We start from the raw sequence: 19658 nt of genomic DNA, 5'->3' as shown, positions 1-19658 counted from the left end.
TGGAAGTGGCACTTCCTCTGCGACGCGGTGTGAATTTTAAAGACAAAATTGCTCTCGCTGTGAAATGATTTCTCTTTAACAGGATTATGCACTTTCTCTGAACTCACGGATGAACAGTTAATGTGGCTCACGCTGAGTGCATTAGCGAAAACATTACGGCAAATGAAAGCAAAGGAAATTTGAGTCGGACTCGGAAAAACTGGCCTTAATATTCCTACGGTTTTAGATAAAAAACAAAAAAAAACAACTCTCTTCCTCTCGTCCCACTCTTGAATTTAAATATTCATGGGTGGTGTTTTCAGTGGCGAAGGTGTTGGTCAGTGAAAAGGATGCTGTGAATAGGTGGCATGGCAGTCTGTAATGCGAGTAGACATATCTGCCGTACCACAGCTTCTCAAACTACACTTGAGAAGTCTTACTGGCACCAGGAGAGAGAGAGGGAGGGGGGGCATGAATCACACTTGACAAGACCATTTCCTTTCACTGTCATCCCTGCTGATTTGGCTGTGGGGGCTGGAAGCTTCTGCCAAAACATAAACAAGAGGGATTTCATGTCTAATGACAGTCCTCTGTCAGGGTTTAGTGTTTAAGATCAAACACTCGAATGTTGTGTTTCATCAGGGAACCTTCATTTAATGAAACGACTTCGGTGGACCTGCGTCTCATTTAAAGAGATTTTAATGGCTGCAGAGCGCTAACAACTCCAGGAAACACTCATTAAATTGCTGTATTATATTGACGGTTCTTGCAGAGTTACTTACAAGACATGATCAAGGAGAGCGTAGATGATGTAGTGATGAGCAGGAAAGCAACATTAAAATGTTGGTTCACCCAAATGACCAAAACACCTATTTTCTTACTTTCCTCTTGTGGCCATGCAGAGAGATTATTAGGTTTTATTTGTCCAGGTTTTGAGATATCTGTCTCTAATTTACAATGGAAGTGAAGGTTTGTTAGTGGTACTCACAGCATATAACAATAATGAATCATTTGTGAGTAATTTGTGAATTAATTAAAAAATATTTTATTAGTTTTCTGAATCTGCTCTTTTGATTTACAGAATATGATTTTACAGGGCAAACATTACCAGAAGAATTGAACGTTCAAGGAAGGATGTGATGCATAGAAATAATTAAATAATTATTCAAATATAGCAGGTTTTGTATTTAAGCTTTTTGGGCGTTCTATATCGAAATAATAATTGCACCTTCAAATTTTCTTGGGGGAGGACCCCTGAACCTCCCCCAATTTATTACATATTAAAGGGCCTTTAATATGCAATAAAGGGATAGTTCAGGTGTTTTGAAGTGGGGTTGTATGAGGTACTCATCCTTAGTAGGTGTATTACCAACAGTAGATGACGGTCGGCACACCCCCAGTTTGGAGAAACAGACAGGAGTACCGACACGGGAGCAAAGCAACATACAGGTGTGGATGGGGGCGGCAGAAAAAACGTATTTTAGCCACCTAAACGAAAGACTCGACTAAAAAAAAATCAATATGTAAGATATGTTTAGAATATTTTCACCGCTTTATCTCCCCGTCAGACAGCCCTTTCCAACAGGGAACCGACAGTGAAACTTATCCATGTTCTCTTAAAAGCCACTTTCAGTTCAGTTCCCCGTCGGAAAATATTCTAAATATAGCGCACACTTAAACTGGAAAAATAAAAAGCGACATGAGAGTGGTATCGATCTCTCAACCTCACTCTCTGAAAGAAAACAAAATGGCCCAAAATGTTGAACTATTTCTTTAAGGTCCTTTTAAATTCAATATAATATTTCACTTTTCACATTTCCATTAGAGGAACAACGTTTCTAACATGTTAAGTTTGGCTTCTTTGCCGTCGGGTCAACACCGACTACCTAACTGTTCAGACCTGACAGATCTTTGGGGTCAGCTCAGTCTAACAGCTCGGTGTGGTTTTGTAACCCGCTGCGCTGAGCCATCCTAACACCTCAGCCAGTGTGAGATTACTCCCTCAGGCAGCGAGGCCTCTGATAATTACAGTGGAAGGTGAGATTTTAAGCCTCTTCACACATCCAGAGGATGAAACACACTCCTCTCACCTTACGTGATATAGTATTTGATTTATTATCTGTCCGATAACCTACAACTGATACATGATTCAAAACTATTTAATTAGCCCTGATTGAGTATTAATAAATGCTTGATGAGCATCATTTCTCCGTACATAATGCTGTTCTTTTCTCTCATCGTATGGGGGGATTTGTAGGAGCAAAAAAGAGATATTTTCTGCACTACCAAAATCGTGTATGTTATGCTTATTGAATGCACAGCAGGGAGGCGGAAGCATTTCAGCCACTTTCCTTCATCAAGATTTCATCATTCATTGGGTTGCATTACGATTTGTCTACCGTGGTGAATTTTATATTTCAAGCGCATGCATTTAAATTTTCATTTGTGACTGATGTTTAATTCACCGTGCTCTGCATTAACGTTTGGAGATATCTCTCTTTGTTTTACTGGCTGGAATTGTTTCAAATATTTGGCACGTCAAAAGCATCTGAGAGAGGAAGTTATGGCATGTGTCCGAGAAGAGAAAGCTAATTGTGGCTCTAGACTGATCTGTTAGTGGTTATTATCAAAGTTCATTTGACAACTATCCAGTGCGGTTGGATGATTATTACCACAAGTGATCTAAAAGTGTTCTCAAAGTCACAGCGGGCGCTATTGCTTCACTTCAAATGTGCAACACTTGTCCTATAATCCTGTATGTGTTTGGGATTAAAGTCTAAGCTTTTATCACTCATCAATGATCTCTCGTCTCACAGAGGAAAGCTTGGCGGAGATGGATTGTCTAGATCGGAGAGCACAGACGCCTGAAGTGAGGATTTAGAAGCAGCAAAGTGAAGGATTAGAGACTTGGATTGACGTGATTGGCAGAAAAATCACACGCTGGTGCTGACGCATCATCCACCTGCCGCCGCAAATAAATTCAGCCAACGGAAGAAAAAAAAAAAAAGCAACACAGGAAAGGAAACACGTGTCTTCTGAATACCAGAGAAGACAAACACGCTGCAGAACAATCACAACTGCAAACATAATCAACTTTGAGTGATTAGTGAGGATTACAGTTGCCTTGCAGAAGAGCCAGAAAAGAAATTATTTGTCCCTGAAACATGGCAAGAATCCCCACGATCACTCAAATAGAGTTAAACTGGCAAACTTTAATCTGAATCCCATAATTCTATTGTCAGCGGGATGGGAACATCTGACGTACAATAACACTCCCCAGTGCACTCGGTGCCTTCAGGCTTCACCCTTGTATTCTGGGAAAACTGCGCCAGTCTACCTCAAATGTGTAACCACCCGAGAGTAGAAAATAAAAAACAAATACTTCAGAAGCAGAACTATAGACTATTTCCTTATTTATAGTACATCTGCCACCAAGGGAGGGCGATTTCAGAGAACACTAATCTGTCAAATTTAGACAAGAAATCCATTTAAGGGGCAGATATTTGCTATATCATAACCTTTTCTTGATGTAACAAGTCAAAATCTCTCCCATGAAAAAGACCCATAGCTACTCTCTTTGTAAGGGTCAGTTAAAACACATAACATGTACCATATCACTTAACGTAAAACAAAAACAGCAGAAATTGAGGTACATATCATAGTCTGGTTAATTCAAAAACGTAAAACAAAACAGCTGGCGGATATGATAATCACAGAACCACTGAGAGCTGACTGGTGCGTTCCAGTTAATACCTATACTACCATACTATTTAGTGTGCCAGAAAAAGATTTAGTATGTACCGAAATGTAATCGCGTTTAATCGCATGATTGTCCATAGCACATGAGTTCAAAATGTACCTTAAGGGGAGATTTGTCAAGTATTTAATACTCTTATCAACATGGGAGTGGACTAATATGCTGCTTTATGCAAATGTATGTATATATTTATTATTGGAAATCAATTAAAAACACAAAACACTTACAAATATTGTCCAGAAACCCTCACAGGTACTGCATTTAGCATAAAAACATATGCTCAAATCATAACATGGCAAACTGCAGCCCAACAGGCAACAACAGATGTCAGTGTGTCAGTGTGCTGACTTGACTATGACTTGCCCGAAAATGCATGTGATTATCATAAAGTGGGCATGTCTGTAAAGGGGAGACTCGTGGGTACCCATAGAACCCATTTACATTCATTGATTTGGAGGTCAGAGGTCAAGGGACCCCTTTGAAAACGGCCATGCCAGTTTTTCTTCGCCAAAAACAAATTTGCGTTAACGCGTTATTATCGCGTTACCTTTGACCGCTCTAGTACCAATACATAGTCCTATAGATAATAGATGTCCTACTGCATCCAGTCACATTTTGCAGAATGCAAGCCAGCATTCTTTTCTAGCTAGTCTGACCCACATCCTCTCTGCGCAGGGTATACATGAGCAAGAGGGTTAAAGTTCAAGGCACAATGTTATGATGAAGTAGTATGTCCCAGTTGGATGCAAACTGCATGCAACAGTACATACTTTGTAAAGGCAGCTGCAGTATGTACTAAAAGTAAAAAGTATGCAATTTGGAACGTACCCGCAGTTTGTACACTAGTTGGCCAACAGAAAATGAGTCACTACATTGCAGTGAGTTTCAGTGTGGACTGTTAATGTTGGATACTGTTGCTGGAACCTGTGCAGACATAGTGGCGGTCGAAGTATCTGACAATGTGAGCGCCTCTTACATCAGCAGCAAAATGTAACAAGAGTGTACCGCAGCGACTACACATTCATTCATTCAGTTTCTTACGCAAAAGCCCAAATTTGAAATGATCCTCAAAAACTGGACAAAAGGATGACTTGCCTGCAGCCACTGCTTACATCACATTTAATAAAATGTAATACATCATTTTTCAGAGAACACACTGGTTTTCACTCAGCTCCTTTTAAACAGATATCTCGGTATTTGATATCAGTCTAATTTTTTAGTAGCCCTCTGGGATCATGATATTATTAATTAGTTTATTTCTTAAGATCTTCTCAATTAGAAGTAATTAAAATTAACTCACCTTAAATATCCATAGTCTACCTTTGCCTTGTCTACCATAATAACTAACTAAATAGCCTTAATAAAAGTGCTACATCATACAATAGTAGGAAATGGGGATCATTTATTTTTCCAGCAATTTAAGCTTGCTTAAATTCACACACATCTATAGTAACAGGAATACAAAAACTCCAGCTTCCTACTCCACCTTTATCTCTGGTGGACACCTCCTAACCCATAAGGCCTGTATGAAAATCACTGTTTGCCAAAAAAGAAAACATACATTTCTGACGTCTAGTGTAAAAACACAGGATTGCATGTCATATATAGACAAAGCTTCACTCACATGCACCTGTTTGCATCAATACAGCATTTAATCAGTGAGATTCAATCAGCTGCAGGAGGCTCTGCATGCACCTGTGGATCATTAACCATACACCTGTTGGTGATAAATCAGAAGACAATGCTGTAATCTCCATCTAAATTCATCTTCAGATCTCTAACTGGCACTCTTACCAATTAGCCAAACTTTAATCATTGAGCTCCACAAACTGCTGCTCTGTTAATCAAACCAACAGTAAACATTAGAGCATCAACACTTTGCAGTAGAGAAAGCTGTCTGACCTTGAAGCAGGCGTTTGTTCTTTGCTTTCCTCTGTAAAGTTACTAAAATGTTTATCACTATATTAAACTCCAGGCCTCTGAGCACAGCTGTCAGGGAGCAATCAAGTCCAACATTTTCTTGGCTTTTATTTGATGCCTATTTGAAAAATATATACTAGTTAGTTATAATAAATTAAACTATATGAATCATCTATTAGGTTACTAGTATCATTGCAAATTGATCTAAAAAATAAGCAATAATGACGGCAAAATGTTCCTTTAAAACAACAAGAGCTGTAACCTCTCAAATTTAAATAGTTTCAAATTCAATATGGTGCATTCATGCGTATTTCTTTAGCGTTAAAAAATGCATCGACGCATCAAACTAATGGAGCAGCAAGCACAGGAAAGTAAAATGTTACAGCAACATTTTTTTTTTTTCATGAATTGGGACATAACGTGTGAAGATACTATCTACTGTAATGTCCTTGAGGTGCCCACACGCTCTGCAGTACCACATATTTACAGTACCAAACATCTTTTTATGGGTTTTATTGCAACTGTAGATAAAATCAGTACGCCGAGGAGGTTTTTTTATTACCCAACTTTCTGGTCCTATATCTCCTGTAAATTGCTCCAGAGAAGACAATCTGTATTCAGAATAACCCCCTCGGTGTGACAGGATGTGCTAACACACAAAGTTTACACTAGGAAGGTGGTTCAGCGGAGGATAGAGAGGAGAGGACGAGTGAGGCCGGCTGACCCTCACTCGGTTTTCAATCAGGCTCCTCTGGCAGCGGCAGCGCTCGTTCATCTGAAGGTTAATGGAAGTAGGAGAAGCCCAATTCCAAGCACAGCAACGGTAGGAATGGAGTGCATTGTAAATTTTTCAGAGAGTGCCAGGTGTCCCATGGTCTGTCGCTTAAACTCAAACGACGTGCCTTGACAGCAGTTTTCCTCTGTGAGGAGTTTCTGAATAATAAACGTGGAAGGTGTCGGCTATATTCCCAGAGCAACTTGACACAAAGTGTTTTGCTGCCACCGAGGAAACATTTGAGGAGTTCATCATCTACATGCATTTCCCCCCCAAAAATAATTTGCATAGTTTATATAGTCCTGGTCGGGTGAACAGAAGCTCGATATTTCACATGTGATTCTGGTGTGATTTAGCTTCACAGATGGTTTGTAACTCATGTGAGGAAGAGTAGGTCCACTGGTGCAGATGAACGACCAGCATGCATCTGTGATTGACCGGTCAATAACAGGTCTAGACATAAAGTGCACCGGGGCATGTTACATAATTATAATCTCCTTCTTTTCCTCTGGTTTTGTTATCGAGTTATGTTTGGGGTCATACTGTTAATCAAAGACCATTGAGGTGATTCTAGACAAACTGAAGCTATAGTCACACAATAATATAATCTGAGTTATGCTGCAATAAGCCATAATACTGCAGCGAAGCCAATGTGAAAACACCATATCCTTACTGTACTAACTGGCTGTATGTTTGTGAGCATGAGGCACAACATTATTCATGCTCTTTGTAGACGGTGCACGTGGTTTGATGTTAACACAGTTTTAAAAGTGGTTAAATATTAACGAAGATACATAATACTGAATATAATATAGAAATATTCCTCAGGCAGGGCTGGCTTAAGGCATAGACCATTTAGGCGGTCGCCTAGACTGCCACCTTCTGGTTATTTAAAAGCAACACGTTCTAACAAGTTATAAAACTGCATAAAACTTAACATTTTGAACACAAACAAAAAAGCTTCCTTAGGTTTAGGCAACAAAAATACAACTTCTTTAGGTTTAGGCAATAAATCTACAACTTCTAGGTTTAGGCAATAAAACCAACTTCTTTAGGTTTAGGCAATAAATCTACAACTTATAGGTTTAGGCAATAAAACTACAACTTATAGGTTTAGGCAATAAAACTACAACTTATAGGTTTAGGCAATAAAACCAACTTCTTTAGGTTTAGGCAATAAATCTACAACTTCTTTAGGTTTAGGCAACAAAACTACAACTTATAGGTTTAGGCAATAAAACTACAACTTCTTTAGGTTTAGGCAACAAAACTACAACTTATAGGTTTAGGCAATAAATCTACAACTTCTAGGTTTAGGCAATAAAACTACAACTTATAGGTTTAGGCAATAAAACCAACTTCTTTAGGTTTAGGCAATAAATCTACAACTTCTTTAGGTTTAGGCAACAAAACTACAACTTATAGGTTTAGGCAATAAATCTACAACTTCTAGGTTTAGGCAACAAAACTACAACTTATTTAGGTTTAGGCAACAAAACGACTTTGTTAAGTTTAGGGGAAAACAGCGTGTTTTGGATTAAAATAACTATGTTTTCAAAAGTGAAAGCTAACCATGATCTACCATGTGAATAGATGATAAAACCTACTAGTGGGTGTAGTAGGCTCCTATTGACCCACATCTATGGTGCTTATACCGATAACCTATTTAGTAGCCTGACAACAGTCTAATCGACAGGCACAACTATCCTTCCCATAGAACTAAAAACACATTTTACCTCAACATACCAAGACCTACCAGTAAAGTGCGTTAACCCTGAAAGTATGCAGTAATGGGGATACACATTACTGCACACATTAAAGTACTGCACAGCAGGTTTTTGACATGAATAAATGAGTCGTGATTGTGGTCTCTGTCAGTGCCTTAATTATTTTCTAGTGTGGTGAAACATTTTCCCCCTCACTGACTGAGATTGTGGGAGATAATTTTAAATCTGGCTGAGTGATAATGTATCTCCCGTGGCTTCATTTCTTGAATTAAGTAACATTAATTTATCTTTATGCACATCCAAAATGACAACAGATGGAGTGAACAATCAACGCACAGGAGACACAGAATGGCAGAATGGTTTCCCTGAAGCGCCAACTAAATAAATAAATAAATAAATAAATAAATAAACGAGGAGCTCGAAAACAGCCCAAATCCGTTGCTCACCACGTGAGAAAAAAAAAGAAAAAAGTGATAGTTCTGCTGCTGAGTGCACACACTTACTGTACCGGCAACGTGACTCCTTCTACATGATTAGCAACACCAGGAGCATGAAGCTAATCTCTTACTGCAGGAAACCCCACCGGGTGAGGAGGTGTGAGTGTGCTGCTGGAACCAGAGAGCACAAGTGGAAGCAGGAGAGGAATTAATCACTTCAAAGAAGACCAAAATATGTTCTACACCTGCAATGGTCACATATTAACACTTCGAATCACGTTCACTTCTCCTGGGCTGGGACTTACCGACGGTTTATTGAGGTATTAAGGGGATATTCAAGGGTAAAGTGATAGGTATAAGAAAGGAAACAGTCTCCAACTTTGACTGCTAAACTGAAAATATATATATTCTCCTCTTCATCAACCATCATCAAGTAATCACCAACCTCCATCAGTGGCAGTCAATTCATCACCGTTTCCAGCCCGTTCTCATTCCCAGGGCATCAACGCTTTGTCACGGCTGTCGGCGTGTGATAGCGACGCACAAGGCAGCCTTGAGCGCCGGTATAACACCTCTTTCTAACTAACCTGCTCCGTGCGTCATCAAACAGGCTGAGTGACGTGTCGCTTGTTTGAAAAAACACTTGCCCTGGCTCTATTTATGCAAAGTTTCACGCACCTACAACCTATTTTCATTGGTCAAAAAGCGACGCTGACAGTAACTGACGGTTAATCACTCTCTACGTAACAGAGTGACATCACCCGAGTATATCTGGACAATTTTTGACGTTCCATTTGTCAAAATTTGCTCGGTCGCTGTATGTTAGCAAGAGGTGTAAGACGCACCGGGCTTTCAATTAACTTCAATGTAAACCCATCTGTCATCATTGGGTCGTCCTCAGACGGGCTTTCCAGCGGAGCTTCCAGCTATCTCGGTCCTCCATACATCTGGCTAGCTCGCCAGCACTCTCCACTCCTGCATCTCTCCTCAGTACGTCCATGAATGTTGGTGTGGGACGTCCCCGTGATCGATGCCCGTGCGTTGGCTCCCACAACACCAGCATGCTTACTGGGAGTTCTTGATGTCTTTGGCAGTGACCGGCAAGTCTCATTCTCCTGGCTGCCACTTTCTCACTTAGCCTTGTTAGTCCCTAGTACAGATGCTTGTTGGTAACATGCTCGTTCTGGTTGATATTTAGTACCACACGCAGCATTCTGGTGTAGCACCCATCCAGAGACTTCTGTAGGGTGGGCTTCAGGGTCCAACAGACTCCACAGTCGCGTAGAAGAAGCTTAGCTTGATGTGTCGGGGAAGGTTGTGGCAACAGTAAACGCTCAGAGAATGTGAGCTGGAAGTGTGGTGACGTAGTTTAAACGAGAAACGCTCTTCTCATTTTGCATCTTCATCTCATCTGATCATTTCCATACACAGATATTTTCACAGCGACACGGTCATCTGGAATGAAGCTAAGTGATGAGTGAGAGTGGCAGATGCCGCTTTGTTTCATGTATGTATGTATCATAACAACGGCTTGTATATCCGCCCTCCTCGGTTTTCCGCTTTCCCTTTTTGAATGATGAATACAGACTATCGTCACCTGCTGGTGTGGAGAGTTATTTCATCTCACGCAGGCGCAGAACGTACGTGGTAGTTGACCGTCGGCTGCAGTCTTTGCGGTGAGATCGAGTGCAACTTTTTGGCCAAGACAAAGGCGACGTGAGGCAACTCAACGGTTGGCCTTCGTCACCGCTAGTTCTTTGATTGTCTGGGCCTTAAACCTAACTGAAGTGTTTTTGTTAAATTCACAACATTAAGCGTTTACTGCGACCGAAAAGTGATGCCGAGGGGTCTGACAAAGCGTCAGTATGTGATGAATTGGGATGAGAATGTGTTGCATATTCAGTGGAAATCTAGGAAGTGTAACTGCAGCTTTAAACACAACAAATTGCACAACAGAGGAAAGCAAAAAATAGTAAAAATTAGTGTTGGACATTAATCCTTTTACATGCCGATTCATTTTCAGGGGTTGATATTTGGAATTTGGGCCAAGAGACAATAGCAGACATGAGAAAACAGGAAGCTTATGATCGACTTGAGTAACAGCCAGGAGGTGAGTTTTGAGCACCAGAAATCTCAGGTTCTGGTGAAGTGATATTATTGATCCACAATCCTATCAACAGCCTACAGATGCTGCTATTGAATGGTATGTTTTCAGTTACAGGAACAGCATATCGCACACAAGTTTGGTAGAAACGATGCTCTACCTAGAATGGACTAACCTTGAAAACTCATAAGAAATTAACTTTCCCAGAATACTTAAACTATTCCAAAGACGGGGAACAAAGTTGGCACACTCCCCCAACAAACGGGAGCATCGACTGCCGAGGGATTTTTGACAACACATCACAACACTGAACACAGAAGCAATCACACCACTAGTGGGGAGGAAGAGAATCGTAGCAGGATTATGCACCTGGCACTGCCACGTGAATGTGATTCATGAGAAAGGGAAAAAAAAATCTGTCAAGTGTGTATTCTGCCAGGGTACCACCAGAAGGTTGTTAATATTCAAGTCTTCGGGCATGTGCAACACTCATGTAATGGGCTTTTTTTTTCTCTGCAATTCAGGAAGGCCTTTACGTATAGCTGAGGGACTTGTGATCCAACGATGGGTGACAGCCAAAGATAACAAAAAAATCCTCCTATAATTACTGCTCAGATATTGCGAGCCAGCGCTACTGTGGATTAGTCTTCCAGCAGCTGTGTAACAGTATGTAAGGTTGCTGCTAAAAATAGAAAAAAAACACCCATGTCTTATTCACACAATTTGCAGCTTGCTCTCTTTCTTGCCCCCATCCCCTCTCTCCGTTCCTCTCCTTCCATCTCCCCCCATCCCTTCCCCTCTCTCGCACATCCGACATCGCCGACATGCAGCACGAGCTTCAAAGAGCATAGATAACTTGGGGTAGCGCAAGACTGACTGTAATTCATCACAACACATGCAATGAAAATGTCACTTTCACAAGCAGAGAGAGAGAGTGACATTTAGGGTTTAGCTTTCACCTATGCTGTGACTGATCAGCATTGGAGGGGAGTCGCTGTGAACGAGCACCACACTTCAAGTTGTCTTTAAGTTTTGAATGGGAAGCAACAGAGAGGGAGCACAATGATCCCCCTTGGGCATATGTAAAGCAAATGTGCAACAAAAGACTGAATATTCAGAGTATTTTCAGGATGCGATAGCCCCGAAAAACAAAATTGCACAAAGAAAGCTTGACGTGCCTGCAAACATTTAAACAGAGGTGTCTTTCCCGTTGATTTTCCACGGTGCTACACCGCCTGCTGCGTTCTCCACTCTGTCTGGATGTGAAGTGAGTAATTATTTAAAATCATTCAAAATCAGGAAACCTATCCATTCTGATTACAACTAAAGACTCCCATCTTCAAACAACCGTTAACCTGCGAGCAGAACACCTCACAGAGGAGCAGAAAGAAGCCATTCTGTTGTACAATATGTCATTGAAATTACTTTTCCAGTGCCGAGGACGGCTTTCCTTTTGCAAATCTGCAGCTGAAAAACCATTTGTTATTGATGGATAAGAAAAAACAGCTCAACTCAATGCAAAAGAAAAATACTCAAGGTCTTATCTCGAAGAAATAAAAGATGCATTCCCTGAACCACAGTGGATGAACGTGCACAGACAATCACCTAAATCTGCAGCAGAACCTGTGAAAAATCACAACTCACTCTGCTTGGCATCGGGTCAGCCGTGGCCCAAAGGGTGCAATTTTCTGTTTTGGGGAATTATGTGACAACGTGTAACTGAACACCCGAGGCAGATCGTGTCACGCTGTGAGGTTTGATCCCGAAAAGAAAAAAAGCCACGGGGCCTCAAAAAAAGGCTCCGGCATTCAATTCACGCTGACACAAGTCACATATACAAATAATGCATATATATATATATATATATATGCACCCACGTAAACAGAGTGTGAATGGGGGCTGTGGGCGTCTATACTGCAAACAAAAAAATCCCATTTAAAGTACATAATTACTACATGAGCAAATTATTTTTCATTGCTGATTCACTCTCAGACATAAAGAGATGAAGATGAATGCATTGAATGCAGAAGCATTTGTTTAACTTAATGTGAGAAGTAGTGAATAAAATATGCAAATGTTCAGTTTACTGGGAATCAACACTGCATTCTGATATTTTGACTAGGCGGACAAACAATATGCACACGACTATTGTATTATATTTTACAGTTGTTCCTGCAGTTGTGTAAAATGATTTGAATGATAACTGTAATTTTAGTATGCTGATGGATTCTTGCTTTAAACCTGTGGCATGTTGGGTCAGACACAGATCAAAAGATTATACCTGCACATGAAAGGTAAAATCTGCTCCTGCAAAAACCCACCTGCACACACACACAAAACACACAGAGCGCACACATTTTCACATCTCTCTTGTGCACGAAAAAGGATCATCACAGTCTATCAACGTTAACACGTCGCTGGTGTCAAACTGCATCACACTAGAAATGAGTCAATATTGATGTCAACATCACATTGTGTTCTGTGTTTTTTTCCTAGTAAAAATGGAATTACAAATTGTCTCTTTTTTCCAAAGTGATTTCACAACAGGGAAGACATACTAAATATATTAACACCTCTCATAAAATTGAAATATTGAGTGAACTGAATGATACATTTGCACCAGACGCTGCTTTAAAAAAGGAAAGAGACGTACAGTATATCTTTGGTGAAAACTGGGACACACATCTTCAACTGTTGCCTCCTCAAACATCTTTGCATACAAATATTGCTGGATTTAAGCTACTTTAAACACTCTGTATTTAGCATTAAATACATACAGTCAAGTTAAACGTAATCAGGATCAAGCAAGGTAAATAAAACTTTGATATGTTGCAGACTTTGTGTGGCTGTTAACACTCACTGGCTTGCATGAGCTGACCCTGACGCCCAAACACCTGGGAGAAAGGGCTGCGGCTGCAGGTGAGCATCTCCTCCATGGCTGAGCTCCTCCTTGAAGGGATGGGGGTCTTCAGAAAGAGGAAAGTCTGAGGGTCAGCCTCCGAGTGTGGGGAAAGGTCGGCTGTTGCACTGGAGCGATCCTCTCCTCTCACACTCTCTCTTTCTCAGCTGCTAATTTGCCTTTTGAAGCCACCTCAGGACCTCTCCTACGCCTTTCCCCCGCTGGCTGCAGATCAGTCCTGCGTCTCGGTGCCTCAGATGCCGTCAAGAGTTGCTGCTGCTCCTGAGCTGATGGGAGATCTGTGTTCGGGCTGCTCTCAGTCTGCTCATTAGTGCTCCAGTGTGGTGCTGCTTCAGACAGAGAGCACAGCAAACACAGTGTGAACAAAGCAAGAGAGAGAGAGGGAGGGAGAGAGGGAGGGAGGGATGGAGAGGAGAGGAGAGGGATGAGAAGGAGAAGCCTGCTGCAGAGAGAAGACAGACTCTCTCCCCTGACAAAAGTGAGAATGGAGATGACGGTGTGTGTAAGAAGTGTGTGTATAGCCAGTTCTAACATTATTCTGTAGCTGCTGCTTGTAGTTTCCTCTCTCTGTTATCTCCCTTTCTTTTTAATCCAATCTGACTCCTCTACGGTGAGTTGACAGGCATATATATGGACAAGATGCACAGCAGATAAGCACGACAACATCTAACTTTAGGCAGAAAACACATTCGGTAAGTTAACATCAGCATACTCTGAATGTTGCCTGAGGTCTGTTCATTCAGGAGCATCCATATTAGATGGGAGATACAGAGAGGGAAGACGGGACCTGCAACTCATCAGAAGGAAAAGCTGAACACAGGCGGAAACTGAAAATTAACTGACACAACCAATCATGACTGCGGTTCAGCTTGCCAGCATGTACACGCTGTTGTAGATTAGACTGTTGTCAGGCTATTAAATAGGTGTTATCAGTCGCTATAAGCCCCCCCCATAGATGTGGGTCAATAGGAGCTTACTACACCCATTAGTAGGTTTTATCATCTATTCACATGATAGTACACCGAAAGAAGGTATAAGATAAGACAGCGACCTCTAGCGAAGTTGTGGTTTTGTTGCCTAAACCTAAAGAAGTTGTAGTTTCGCTGCATAAACCTTAAGAAGTTGTAGGTTTGTTGTGTAAACCTAAAGATGTTGTAGTTTTGTTGCCTAAACCTAAAGAAGTTGTAGTTTTTGTTGCCTAAACCTAAAGAAGTTGTAGTTTTATTGCCTAAACCTCAAAGTTGTAGTTTTATTGCCTAAACCTAAAAAAGTCGTAGTTTTGTTGCCTAAACCTAAAAAAGTTGTAGTTCTTTTGCCTAAACCTAAAGAAGTTGTAGTTTTTTGTTGCCTAAACCTAAAGAAGTTGTAGTTTTATTGTCTAAACCTAAAGAAGTTGTAGTTTTGTTGCCTAAACCTAAAGAAGTTGTAGTTTTTGTTGCCTAAACCTAAAGAAGTTGTAGTTTTAGTTGCCTAAACCTAAAGAAGTTGTAGTTTTATTGCCTAAACCTCAAAGTTGTAGTTTTATTGCCTAAACCTAAAAAAGTCGTAGTTTTGTTGCCTAAACCTAAAAAAGTTGTAGTTCTTTTGCCTAAACCTAAAGAAGTTGTAGTTTTTTTGTCTAAACCTAAGAAGCCTTTAGGTTTAGACAATAAATAAATAAAAAAGCCTTTAGGTTTAGATGTGTTAGAACGTGTTACTTTTAAGTTTCACTTTTACAACATAGTAGGCCCCTAATGACTCACATCTATGGTGCCTATAGTTAATGGCCTGATAACAGTCACTATCGAAGCCAATTGCAGGTCTCATACCCGTTACTGGATTGTGATTTGGTGTACACCTCCACCCTTACTTCTCTTCTCTGTGTGACTCCAAACCAAATTTCCTTCAGGATAATTCCCCCTTTACTTCCCTACTTCAGGTATTATCTTCCAAATATAGACAACAGAAGACTGATCCTGCATCTCTATCTCTCACTCACACACACCAACAGTCAAGTGTATGCAGGTCTTATGCAGCACTTTGCTTGTGCAGGCAAAAAATAGCACATTCGCGAGATCCCGTTCAAAGCAAAACACGGATTCTGAGCAGAAAACTCAACCACGGACACGAAAATCAGTTTCAAACTAAAGGGGCCAGTGGATCATTAAAAATGGATCGGCATCCTTTATTTATGTCCTCATTAGCATGTCTGTTGCGCTCCTGAACAGCATGCAGAGAGGGAAGAAGAGACTTGTACAAAAGTACTTTATATCCCAGTATCCTGTTTGCATTGCTGCTCCGGTGCTGCTTTGAGGGGGTTGTTACCTTTATAACGCCAGAGACGGGTTCGTCTTTTCTCTGAACTCAAGTCTTACGTAAGTTGTCGCAGGCAGCTGTATAAGGAGATCTGCGAGCCTACATATGTTTAAATATATGAATTTTAATTAACTAGATAACTTTTAACTTCCAACTTTTCCAAAGGAGATCTGGCCAAAACTGTTCTGACTGTACAAACAAACAACATGAGAAGAAGAAACATGCAAGAAGAAGATTCAGTTAAAGGGGACATGTGCTCATTTCCAGGTTCATACTTGTATTTGGGGTTTCTACTAGAACACCCTCTGTCTGAAACGCTCTGATTTAGCGCATGCCTCTTTGGCCCTGTTCAGAACTGGCATTAAGACACGTCTTGGGTGATCTGATCACAAGTGGACAGTTTTAAGTACGTCTGTTAACACCAGGTATTAGAATGCGTCTCCAGATGCGTCCTGAGTGACCTCGGATCTCACTTCCCCGCTCTATATGCAAATAAACACGTAGTAAACACACGACTAATACAGCAGACGTTGTGACGTAATATTACAGGGATGTCAGTAGTAATATCCTACATATTCAATTTATTAACATAAAAATATAAGGTTATCGTTCGGACCTCCGTGTCGCAGACACCGCTGCCTTTACGAGGCAACAGAGCTTCAGAGAGCCGGGGATGAGAGCGAGCAGGCGGGGGTCAGATCTGTGCAGAGCACCGGAATAAAAACACCGACACATCTCCGACAGTATGATAATAATGCACTTCTCGTGCCTCGTCTGATAGTCTGTAGAGATGTAGCCTGTAGATAAGATATATTTTAATAAAACACAGTTGTACCCACAGGATACAGTAGAGCACAGAGGCCGTTACCATGCCACGAGGCTCACGTCTGCCTGTCTATTAACATGAGGAGCGCAGAGACCCCGCGGATCCAAGCGGGACGTCAGTTGAGTAAACACATTTGCATGCACACAAAGCCCCCAGGAAGACCGCGGGGCGTTGAAGCAAATTAAGTAGCTGTAGTGGCCAAACGGCGGTACTAAATGATGGCCAAAATGCCGAACACAAGGCTTCAAAACAGAAGTCTAGAAACCAACTGGTGACGTCACGGTGACTACGTCTACTTCTTATATACAATCTATAGTTGGTAGATACTCCAGATACCCAAATGCACGTGCACAAGCACTGCAAAAGTGAGTTTTTCACGACACGTCCCCTTTAAGTGTAATTAAACACAGTGACATCCTGACGATTGAGCCTCATCGCTGTCAGCGCCAGAGGTGGTGTGACTCGGCTCTCTCATCCGTCTTCACCTGAAACACTGATCCTGACAGGCCTCTGTCATCATTACACGCACTGCTCACCTACAGTATAAACTCAATCATCACCTTCATTCAAACTCAACTCATAAACCAGGTACAGCACAGACCTCCACCCCACCTACCGCTGGAAGGACAAAAAAAAAATACACCATATTACAGGTTTCAGCTCCGTATTAATAACGTCAAACTTTCAAAAAAGGCTGATGAAATTAACGCTAAGTAGATCAAAAGGTTTCTCCTCAGACTTCTGGGACGGATGTGTTTGTTTTCGATCATCTCTGATCATGCGTCCTCTCTCCTCATCATAACTTCCTGTGAGGATTTCAGCATGGCCTCGGGCTAAGAGCCGAAGCCGTGTTGAGCATACAAATGCAGCCGCGCAGTTTGAAGTTATTGCTGAGCTTGTGAGCTCTGGGAGATCCTGTACCTCGGGGCTGTGGTTTGTCGCTATAGGTGCACCGGCACAGCTCCTAACTAAAAATCATCTGCCAGGCTTCTGCTGCTTTAAAGCACCTGAAGGCTGGTCCCTTATTCCCACAGACTGTAATTAGACTTTTTTTGAATTTGCAATCACTGAAAAAAGGACATGAGGTGTATTAAATGCCCTTATTTACACATCTGGAATGAATCCTACGGGTAAATGACAGCTTCTGGTTTTCCGTTACATGTGCCCTAGACCTTATGTGTTCAATTTCATTTCATTTCATTTGCCGGAGCTTTGAACTTGTCTGAAAGAGAGAAAAAAAACATCCAAAGAATCCAAAACCACTTGAGTTGATTTGTGACAAAAAGCACTAAAAGCTTCTGAAGAGTGAAAATATAAGCTTCACCGGGGGGAGAACAAACCCACAAGCCTTTACAGAAGAACACACGGCCGACTGAAGCAGCTCGCTTCACCTGCTGCTGCTGAGTCGTGTGCATCTGCGTTTTATTACAGCGTTGGCTATAACCATGACACAAGGGGCTGGGGGGGAATTACAGCGATACGTCAATGTCACAGACTGAAGTACGCAGCACAGCTACTGTTTCCAATGCATTCTCATAAAACTGAAGAATCATAATAATCATCTTTCCCCTGGACCCTTATATATTATTTGCCTGTAGCAAATAAAAGATTCTGCATAACTGCCAAAATTACAATTAAATTCACGCCCACTGCGCCGCATGTTGATGAACAATTAAATTTAGGCAACAGATTACTTTTCGTCTGTTGAATGTTTGATTGAGAGAGCGTGCCGGCACAAGGCAGCACTTGGACCTGGTCTCTACAGACAGTTTTAGTCGTTAATTTAGTTTAAAATTAAAAAAACTAAATTAAAATCAACCTCCATGTTAAATTTAAAAAGGGGTGAAGTGATCCGTCGGGGCTTCTGCTAATTCCAAGATGTATTGTCTTTGTAATAGGGCTGTCAAAGTTAACACCGTAATAACGTGTTTACGCAAATTCATTTTAACGCCACTAATTTCTTTAACGCATTAATGCAAGATGGAACTAGAAAACCTAAAGAATCCATCGGGACCAACCACGTCATACTAGCTTGTTTTGGCGAGGAAAACCTGTCATGTCCATCTCCAAAGGGGTCCCTTGACCTCTGACCTCCAGATATGTGAATGTAAATGGGTTCTATGGGTACCCACGAGTCTCCCCTTTACAGACATGCCCACTTTATGATAATCACATGCAGTTTGGGGCAAGTCATAGTCAAGTCAGCACACTGACACACTGACAGCTGTTGTTGCCTGTTGGGCTGCAGTTTGCCATGTTATGATTGGAGCATATTGTTTTATGCTAAATGCAGTACCTGTGAGGGTTTCTGGATCAATATCTGTCATTGTTTTGTGTTGTTAATTGATTTCTAATAATAAATATACATACATTTGCATAAAACAAGCATATTTGCCCACTCCCATGTTGATAAGAGGATTAAATACTTGACAAATGTCCTTTTAAGGTGCATTTTGAACAGATAAAAAAACCTGCGATTAACCGTGATTAACTATGGACAATCATGTGATTAAACGTTTTAATCGATTGACAGCCCCAGTAAATAAATCAGCTTTAAGCATATTTTCCAAGATATTGGACTATTCATTTAATAATAAGAGAAACACCCTACATATATGGACTTACAGAGTGATAGAGTGAGCCAACGTCTTCACAAAATATGATATCTTGTAAAGATATAAGCTAACCATTTTAATATTTGGTTGCAGACGAGTCACTTTACTGTAACATTGAGTATTTATTATCATTAGTATATCTTCATTTTATCATTATTATTCAGAAACAACTGCACAGCCTACTAAAAAAGGAAGTGTTGGTTGTTGTTTTAAATGGTAGAAATGGGATTTCTCCAGCAGCCAAACTGGATATCACATTACAATCACTGATCATGTTTTTCTTAAAGGTCCCATATTGTAAAA

General features: G+C 40.9%; 1 protein-coding gene across 10 annotated transcripts in view; it reads right to left on the bottom strand.

The window, feature by feature from the left end:
* kazna (kazrin, periplakin interacting protein a) overlaps positions 1-19658 on the bottom strand; it is a 238267-nt gene that overhangs the window by 217695 nt on the left and 914 nt on the right. For 9 of the 10 annotated variants that reach the window (XR_012594806.1, XR_012594805.1, XM_074642575.1 and 6 more), the window contains exon 2: positions 13560-13945. Coding sequence is in view for 8 of the 10 variants with exons in the window: in XM_074642575.1 (XP_074498676.1) it covers positions 13560-13635 (76 nt within the window). In the remaining 2 variants the exon portion in view is untranslated. Of the gene's footprint in view, positions 1-13559; positions 13949-19658 lie in introns of all 10 variants that reach the window. The other variant, XM_074642563.1, reaches the window with a different exon arrangement.

This window comes from Sebastes fasciatus, chromosome 8 (assembly GCF_043250625.1).
Source record: "Sebastes fasciatus isolate fSebFas1 chromosome 8, fSebFas1.pri, whole genome shotgun sequence".
In the NCBI taxonomy this organism is placed as follows: Eukaryota; Metazoa; Chordata; class Actinopteri; order Perciformes; family Sebastidae; genus Sebastes; species Sebastes fasciatus.
The sequence above is the reverse complement of the archived record's forward strand: the minus strand, read 5'-3'. Positions and strand labels throughout refer to the sequence as shown.